The sequence below is a fragment of the Nicotiana attenuata genome, chromosome 7, assembly GCF_001879085.1.
Source record: "Nicotiana attenuata strain UT chromosome 7, NIATTr2, whole genome shotgun sequence".
In the NCBI taxonomy this organism is placed as follows: Eukaryota; Viridiplantae; Streptophyta; class Magnoliopsida; order Solanales; family Solanaceae; genus Nicotiana; species Nicotiana attenuata.
Window position 1 is genome coordinate 8071849 of NC_031995.1, and position 10396 is coordinate 8082244.

General features: G+C 36.5%; 1 protein-coding gene across 1 annotated transcript; it reads right to left on the bottom strand.

The window, feature by feature from the left end:
• On the bottom strand, positions 7219-7932 carry LOC109229823. Its single transcript, XM_019395372.1, has one exon. The coding sequence runs from the start codon at positions 7930-7932 to the stop codon at positions 7219-7221; it is 714 nt and encodes a 237-aa protein (XP_019250917.1).

The window sequence follows — 10396 nt, forward strand, 5'->3', positions numbered from 1 at the left end:
GAGCTAAGGGTTTTCTTCAGTAATGGAGATCGCCCTTGTTCGAGTCTGGACTTGAGCTTGAGGCCCGAACTTCCTTGAATACCATGATGTTAGTTAATTCACAATGTTAACAAATTAAGTTTTTTTTAGAGACAATTCTTATAGATAATGCTAGTTCATCTTTAGGTTGTCCTTTAAGAACGAATTGAGGTGTGCCGTGCCAAATAAAATCACAAATTGCGTGGCCCTCTTTAATTGCTTTATTAAAAATATTTAGAAATTCGGGACGTGCCATTTAGCGAATTTTCATTGCCTCCCGCAAAGTTAACAAGACGCTAGCCACTTTAGGCGCGCTTTTTAATAATTTTACCTTCTTAACTACGGGTGTGCATTTCATGCGACCCAAATCCAAATTCCAAAACGTTGAATAAGAGGTGTCAAGGATCCGGGTGCATTTCATGTGACGTGATCCAAAAACACGCTCTTAAACGACGTTCACTTTCTTAAAATTAATTAATTAAAAGCGGTTATATAATTCTAAAAATTGCACATAGGTTCATAATTGTATTAAAATCAGACTTTAGCCAAATATAGCAGTTGAGCGACCGTGCTAGAACCACGGAACCCGGGAATGCCTAACACCTTCTCCCGGGTTAATAGAATTCCTTACTCGGATTTCTGGTTCGCGGACTGTTAAACAAAGTCAATAATTTCCTCGATTCGGGATTCAAACTGGTGACTTGGGATACCATAAATCTTCCAAGTGGCGACTCTGATCTTAATAAATAAATCCCGTTTCGATTGTCACTTCAAGTTGGAAATAACTCCCTTTATTATACTCCTTCACGGGGTGTAGTAAGAAAAAGGAGGTGTGACAATAGGTCCTGCATTGAAAAGCAAAATAGTAAGACACAACATTGTCACTAGCTATCTTAGACAAAAACCCTTCCAGACTAGTCTCACAAAGGTACGAAGTAAGGAAAGACTCGACTACCTCCTAACCTACAACCCTAATACTCGACCTCCACAACTTCCTGTCAAGTGTAATGTCCTCGGAAATCTGAAGCCTTGCCATATCTTGCCTGATCACCTCTCCCCAATACTTCTTAAACCGTCCTCTACCTCTTCTCGTGTCCTCCACAACCACCCGCTCACACCTCCTTACCAGAGCATCTAGGCTTCTCCTCTGGACATGCCCGAACCATCTGAGCCTCGCTTCCCGCATCTGGTCATCAATGGGCGCCACGTGCACCTTCTCTTGAATATCATCATTGTTAATCTTATCTATCCTAGTGTGCCCGCACATCCACCTCAACATCCTCATCTGCTACTTTCATCTTCTGGATATGTGAGTTCTTAACAGGCCAACACTCAGCCACATACATCATGGCCGGTCTAACCACCGCTTTATAGAACTTACCTTTGAGTATCGGTGGCACTCTCTTGTCACACAGGACTCCAGATGCTAACCTCCACTTCATCAATACTACCCCAATATGGTAGCTAGTATTCTAATCAACACACTATAAGAATATATATGTTTATTCATATCAATTAATTCGGGGAAAGAAAGACCTATACAAATTAATGATGCGCCAGGAACCATATTTGAACTAGTCACGCGAGGATATTTATTCCTCTGCTCTACCAATTGAGCTATCCGAGCTATTCCCAAGAGTATCCTCATTTTATTAGAGAAATATGGTCTATGTCAAGTAAAATGACAAAAATAGATTAACTTTTTTTTATATCAAAGCCGAGGAATTTCTTCTATCTCCAAAAATATTACTTCTTAAGTTTCAGTATGAGTAATGATATTGATAGAAAATCACTGATTAGGAATTTCTTGCTCAAAGATATTCATTTCTATGTGCATCGTATATATCACAAGACTTGTAATAAGAGAAAGACATTTATGCTCAAATCCATTTCTAAAATAATAGAATGCATTAGAAGGATATGAAATTTAGAAAGGGGGTCAGATAAATAGTTGAGGAGTGAAATAGTCTTTTTGGGGATAGATGGACTTGAACACTTATGATATTTAAAGTCGGCGGATTTTTCTCTTACTATAAATTTTATTCTTGCCGGTATTGATATGTAGAATGTGGATCCATCTTTATTCTCGTCCGATTAATCAGTTATTCAAAAGATCTATCAGACGACTGTACTATGGTTAATTTTCTATAACTGCTCGATGTCAAATGTTATTGTTCAACAAAGTTGGGATTCTGTCATCCGAGACAAATATATTTTCATGTATCACACCTTGACAAACAACTAAATTGCAACAATTGATAGACGAGAGAGTACTACTGCTAGATTCGTGTCACACCTTACCAAATAATTTGGATGCTCTAAAGTTAAGTCACTTACATAAGTTCTCCCTCTCGTATTTTTCACTTACAAGATACTTTTAAGCTGCTATTTTGACAAAATTTAAAATCTTTTCATTAATTATAAGGAGAAACAAGCTAATTAGTGGTGCCAGAAGATAGTTGAATTTAAATCAAAATTCAGACAAATGCATGTAAGTTGATTATACAGCTAAACATGAGCAAAAGATCAACGAGTTTAACAATGACAAGGGTGAAAGCCGAAGCAACTAAAGTGCACCCCTTACATAATGTCGAGGCATAGGATTTTAATTAGAAAAAATAGCATAAAATTTTTGGAGTATATAGAATAGAAAAAAATAGAATTAATGAATTAAGCAAAAAACAGAAGAGCAGAAGCAAAAATGTGAAGAAAAAAAAAACAAGAACTTGTTATAAAATAACGACTGTAAAGTAAATAAACTAAAGACAAGTATAGAGAGAAACTGATATATTATTCAACTTCAAACTTATGTACATAATAAACTAAAATCTCCTCGATTTATAGAAGAAAGCAAGCTACTGTGTAAGCTGCTACTGCATTCTACAGTGTAAGCTGCTACTATACTAGATATAGATAATCTTCAACTGGAGGTAATGTTTATCCATAACGGAGTACCGAAAGGATAAGCTTATTGTACCAGGTATGGATAATCTTCTACCGGGGGTAATGTTTATTCATAACGGAGTATCGAAAGGATAAGCTTATTATACCCGGTATGGATAATCTTCTACCGGAGGTAATATTTATCCATAACGGAGTATCGAAAGGATAAGCTTATTGTACCCAGTATGGATAATCTTCTACCGTGGGTAATGTTTATCCATAATCGAGTACCAAAGTGATAAGCTTCTTCAGGAGGCTTATTTCCAATAGAGTACTAAATAGATAAACGTATTTACGGCGGAGTCCCATATGGATAAGCTTCTTCTGGAAGCTTATTTACAACGGAATACTAAATGAACATCCATAATATAATATATTTATAACACTCCCCCTTGTATGTTCATTAAAAGATAATGTGCCTCATTAATACCTTACTAGGAAAAAAACCTCGTGGGTAAAAATTCTAGTGAAGGAAAAAGACTACATATATTTAGTAATACTTATTGCTAGGTGACTCATTAAAAACCTTATAAGGAAACCCCTGTTGGAAAAACCCTTAGTAAGGAAAAAGAGTGCATCGTGTATTTTACCCCCCTGATAAAAATATTGTTTCAAATATTTGAGTCTCCACATTCCAATCTTGTATACCATCTTCTCAAAAGTTGAAGTTGGCAAAGATTTGGTGAATAAATCTGCCGGATTGTCACTTGACCGGATTTGTTGCACATCAATGTCACCATTTTTCTGAAGATCGTGTGTGTAGAATAATATTGGTGAAATATGCTTCGTTCTATCTCCTTTTATAAATCCCCCCTTCAATTGGGCTATGCATGCAGCGTTGTCTTCGTATAAAATTGTGGGTCTTTTCTCACATTCCAAACCACATCTTTCTCAAATAAAATGAATTATTGATCTCAACCATACACATTCCCTACTTGCTTCATGAATAACTATTATCTCAACATGATATGAAGAAGTAGCAATAATAGATTGCTTTGTGGAGCGCCATGATATGAAAGTACCTTCATATGTAAATATGTACCCCGTTTGAGATCGAGCTTTATGGGGATCAGATAAATAACCTGCATCTGCATAACCAACAAGATCTGCACTATCTTTGTTAGCATAAAACAAACCCATATCAAGAGTTCCATTTAAATATCGCAATATATGCTTAATCCCATTCCAATGTCTCCGTGTAGGAGAAGAACTATATCTTGCTAGTAAATTAACAAAAAATGCTATGTCAGGCCTTGTAGCATTAGCAAGATACATTAGTGCACCAATTGCAGTAAGATAGGGTATTTCGGGACCAAGGAGTTCCTCATCCTCTTCTGGAGGTCGGAACAAATCCTTATTCCCTTCAAGTGATCGAACAACCATTGGTGTACTCAATGGGTGCGCTTTGTCCATGTAAAAGCGTTTTAAGACCCTTTCTGTATAGGCAAATTGATGGATAAAGATCCCGTCTGCTAAATGTTCAATTTGCAGACCAAGATAAAGTTTTGTCTTTCCAAGATCTTTCATCTCAAATTATTTCTTAAGATATTCAATTGCCTTCTGGAGCTCTTCCGGAGTTCCAAAGAGATTTATGTCATCAACATAAACAGCAAGTATAACAAATTCTGAAGCCATTTTCTTTATAAAAATACATGGACAATTAACATCATTTATATAACCTTCTTTCAGCAAATATTCATTGAGGCTGTTATACCACATGCGTCCAGATTGCTTTAAACCGTACAAAGATCTTAGTAATCTAACTGAGTACATTTCCCGCGATTTTGGATATGCTTCAGGTATTTTAAATCCTGCAGGGATTTTCATGTAAATTTTATTATCAAGTGATCCGTACAGATAAGTTGTAACCACATCCATTAGATGTATTTCAAGCCTTTCACGTAAGGCTAAACTGATGAGATATCGAAATGTTATGGCATCCATAACAGGTGAATATGTTTCTTCATAATCGGCTCCAGGTCATTGTGAGAATCCTTGTGCGACAAGGCGAGATTTGTATGTTTCAACTTCATTTTTATAATTCCTTTTTCGCACAAAATCCACATATGACCAACTAGCTTTATACCAGCAGGTGTTTGGACTACTGGTCCAAAGACCTCTCTTTTAGCAACTGACTTCAATTCCGATTGAATTGCGTCTTGCCATTTTGGCCAATCAGATCTTTGTCGACATTCTTCGACAGATCGGGGTTCAAGATCCTCACTATCTTGCATAATATTAAGTGCAATATTACATGCAAAAATATTATCCACCACTATTTTAGATCGATTTAAATTAATCCCATCACTTGTAGAACTTATTAAAAGTTCCTTACTCACTTGAGCTTCAGGTTCATTGATTTCTTCAGGAATCTCAGAACTAATCAGATCTTGAGTCTCTTCAGGAAATCCCTTCATAGTAACGTTTTGATCATTTGTCGATTTTCTTTTTCGAGGATTTCGATCCTTAGAACCCAAAGGCCTACCACGCTTCAAGCGTGCTTTAGGTTCACTAGCTCTCATACTAGTAGATGGTCCTACTGGGACATCAATTCGGATAGGCATATTCTCTGCAGGGATATGTGACTTAGTTATCCTTTTCAAATCAGTAAATGCGTCTGGCATTTGATTTGCTATATTCTGTAAATGGATGATCTTCTGGACCTCCTGATTACATATAGGGGTACGTGGATCAAAGTGAGATAATGATGAAACTTTCCACACAATTTCTATTTTGATTTCCTTTTTCTCCCCTCCTAATTGTGGGAAAATTGTTTCATCAAACCGACAATCTGCAAATCGAGCAGTAAATAAATCTCCTGTCAATGGTTCAAAATAGCGAATAATAGAGGGTGATTCAAGCCCAGCATATATTCCTATCCTGCTCTGTGGTCCCATCTTACTGCGTTGTGGTGGTGTTACTGGAACATATACAGCACATCCAAAAATTCGTAGAAGGGCATATTTGGTTCATGACCAAAAACTAATTGTGACGGAGAATATTTATTATAATGTGTCGATCAGAGACGGATAAGTGATGCTGCATGCAAGATAGCATGGCCCCAAACAGTAGTGGGCAATTTTGTTTTTATAAGTAGTGGTCTTGCTATCAACTGCAGGCGTTTAATAAATGACTCTGCAAGGCCATTTTGAGTATGAACATAAGCTACATGATGTTCAACTTTTATTCCAACTGATTGACAATAATCATCAAGAGCTTGAGATGAGAATTCTCCAGCATTATCAAGGCGAATAGCCTTGAGAGGATAATCTGAGAATTGTGCCCTTAATCGAATTATTTGGCTAATAGCTTTGGAAACGCCAGGTTGCGAGATGATAGTAGGCACACATGAGACCATCTTGAAGATGCATCTATTAGGACCATAAAATATCTAAACAACCCACTTGGTCGGTGAATAGGTCTACATATATCCCCATGTATACGCTCTAAAAAGGCAGGGGATTCAATGCCAACCTTCATCGGTGATGATCTAGTGATCATTTTGCCTTGATAACAAGCATCACAAGAAAATTCGTCATTTGTAAGAATCTTCAGGTTCTTTAATGTATGTCCACATGAATTTTCAGTAATTCGCCTCATCATAATTGATCCAGGATGGCCCAAACGGCCATGCCAAAGCACAAAAGTATTTGAATCCGTAAACTTTTGGTTTACGATAGAGTGTGATTCAATTGTACTAATTTTTGAATAGTATAAGCCATAAGATAAAGTTGGTAACTTTTCTACAATGCATTTCTAGCTAGAAATATTCTTTGTAATACAAAGATATTCCATGTTCATTACATCTATTGTCTCAACATGATACCCATTTCGGCGGATATCACTCAACAAGTTTATTCGGGACTTGGAGGAGAACAATGCATTGTCTATAATAACTTTTGTTCCCTTAGAGAGAAATATAATGACTCTTCCGGAGCCTTCAATCAAACTTATATTACCAGAAATTGTTGAAACATTTGCTTTTTCCTTATGCAAATAAGAAAAGTATTTCTGATCCTTGAATATGGCATGAGTTGTTCCACTATCAATAACACAAATATCTTCATGATTTGTCTTTGATCGAAACGTGATTTGAGAATTATCCATATTCTTCAAAATGATATAAATAAAATATATTATAATGAACATCATTATCAAAGCATAACTTTTATTTTATGCACAACAATTACATAACCATACTGTCTATTACAAACAACAAAAATTAAAATATTTACATTTCTACAGATTCAATACCGATTACATGACTTGTATTCCTTCTGGGAGTGCAAAGTAATCAGTTACATCCAAATGCATGAAGTCTAAATTATCTTCAGAAATAAAATTTGCTTCAACATTTTTCTCTGTCTTCTTCAGGGAGGCTTGATAAAGCTCAACCAGGTGCTTTGGCGTACGGCAGGTACGTGACCAGTACCTTTTTCCTCCACATCTATAGCATGCATTTTTTGCATTTGGTGCTTGCACCGCTTCATGCTTTTGTTCCTTCCTTTTCCACTGCTGGTGGTGAGGAGGGTTCTTTGGTGCATTATTATTACCATGATTAGAGTTTCTTCCCCGACCACGGCCATGACAATGACTGGGGCCACGACCTCTTCCACGTTTACCTTGGTGAAAGTTCGTCTCATTCACTTCAGGGAATGGACAAGAACCAGTAGATCGGCTTTCATGATTTTTCATTAATAGCCCATTATGTTGCTCGGCTATAAGATGATGTGAGATAAGTTCAGAATACTTTTTAAATCCCATCTCTTGATATTGCTGCTGCAGGAGCATATTCGAGGCGTGAAAAGTGGTGAAAGTTTTCTCCAACATATCATGATCAGTAATATTATCACCACATAATTTCAGTTGGGAAATAATTCTGAACATAGCAGAATTATACTCACTTATAGATTCAAAATCTTGTAGCCTTAGATGAGTCCAATCATAACGTGCCTGTTGAAGAACGACCATCTTCAGGTGGTCATATCTATCTTTCAAATTCGTCCACAGTATGACTGGATCTTTAATTAGTGAGATATTTCATTTTCAGGCCCTCATCAAGGTGATGGCGTAGGAATATCATTGCTTTAGCACGGTCTTGGTATGATGCCTGATTTTTATCCTTGATGGTGTCTGCCAGACCCATCGCATCAAGATGAATTTTAGCATCAAGCACCCAAGACATGTAGCTTTTGCCCGATATATCCAGGGCTACAAATTCAAGTTTAGAAAGATTTGAAATTATTTAGAAAAAGAAAGTTCGTACCTCAGATACTTTCAAAGTATTTGCTCGAGATGGCAGAGTCTCGTGCTGATAACGTGTTACTATAAAATAACGACTGTAAAGTAAATAAACTAAAGACAAGTATAGAGAGAAACTGATATATTATTCAACATCAAACTTATGTACATAATAAACTGAAATCTCCTCTATTTATAGAAGAAAGCAAGCTGCTGTGTAAGCTGCTACTGTACCAGATATAGATAATCTTCAGCCGGGGGTAATGTTTATCCATAATAGAGTATCGAAACCGGTATGGATAATCTTCTACCGGGGGTAATGTTTATCCATAACGAAGTATCGAAAGGATAAGCTTATTGTATCCGGTATGGATAATCTTTTACCGTGGGTAATGTTTATCCATAACCGAGTACCAAAGTGATAAGCTTCTTCAGGAAGCTTATTTCCAATAGAGTATTAAATAGATAAATATATTTACGGCGGAGTCCCATATGCATAAGCTTCTTCAGGAAGCTTATTTACAACGGAGTACTAAATGAACATCCATAATATAATATATTTATAACAGAAGTCGAATTTTATTTTATTAATATGATATGAATTGTGTATTTTTTAATATGAACTTTTTTACTTCTTTAAATGTCTTGCGTGGGGCCATGGATAGCTTATTTGGGTGGAAAAAAAAGTCTCAAACACCACATACGTTAAATTAACTTATAGTATAAAGAAAAATAGAATTGGAATCTAATTGGGGCATGATGATTTGGCATTGTCTCTATATATTACAAAGTAAGTACATATAAATGTTGAAAATTATAGTAATAATAACTCTCTTTAATCATAGAAAAGATGGAACTATGGCCAAATAAGAGATACAAATATGAATATGAAAAAACAGAAGTTTTCCATATATGACTGGGAAAAGAAAAGTTTCCATAAGTTGTTACTTTGGGTGGAAGAAATAATTAACCAGCGCAAGCCCTACTTAATTGTTGCCTAAGTAATAATTTCCTAAACGGAGGTATTTTAGACTATAAATCCAGTGTAATACTCTCAAAGTTCATTCCCTCTCTTCAAGTTATTACAGTACTTTCTTCCCACTTTTGTTTCATTGTCACTCAAAGGTTGAGATTCATGGAGCACTTACAACAGCTTGGTCAAGAGGGTTTCCGTTTTCGTCCACAGTTTAGAAGGACTTATGTTCTTGTTGAGATTCATCGCTGGAAAAGAGATGCATGATTTTTGTCACGACCCAAATTCCATATAAGATTGTGATGGCGCCCAACACCATTGTTAGGCAAGCCTACACCAATCGAATAGTAATTTTCATTTGAGTTGTTAGTACGTGATAACTTTCTATTATTAATTAAGAAATTTAGAGTTTGAGAATTTAAGCATATTTAAATGGAAGTAATAAGTGCGAATTTAAGCCATGAAAACAAGCCAAAACATCATAAGTCTACCAATGCATGTGCCAAGACCTAGTGTCACAAGTGTGTGGGCAATCTAGTAGTATATATAAAACCATACTATCCTACTGTCTGGAAAAGAAATAGACAGGAACATAAAAACAAAAGAGAGACTCCAGCTGCTGTAGATCGGCTCAAAAGGGCAGCTCACCGGAAAGTCTTGAGCTGAGGAGTCCACTCTATGCGCCGGACTGATGGCCAGATGCACCTGCCTCAAAGCATGTACAATCAAGTACAGAAGTGTAGCATGAGTACATAGAAATATGTACCCAGTAAGTATCTCGCCTAACCTCGCAGAAGTAGTGACGAGGGTTCGACTCCGACAGTTACTAGGGCCAGCAAATATAATAACATGAAGTTCAATATATTTAATTCACAATGTATGTAGATAACACAAGCTCAACAAGAATAACTATTGAAAATCCTTTTTTCCAATTAATAAAACTAGGCACTTTCCTCATTTAAAATAAGTGACCTTTCAAGCAATAAATCATACGAATTATAAGGGTTCCGGTTCTATTATCACACACAAATACCACCGAGGGCGTTCGACTCGATACAACATAAAAAGTAAACTGTGCACCGCCGAGGGTCGAACGGCCCGAACCATATATGTATACATTTACTATCCTGCCGAGGCGAACGGCCCGCTCCCAAGAGAGTAGTGGAAACAATTGCCCCGCTCACGGAATATACTTGCGACGCGATTAAGTATAAATATAAC

What these genes read in the sequence shown, in the direction of transcription:
- LOC109229823 (XM_019395372.1), bottom strand. Translation starts at nt 7,932, where the DNA reads ATGGTCGTTCTTCAACAGGCACGTTATGATTGGACTCATCTAAGGCTA.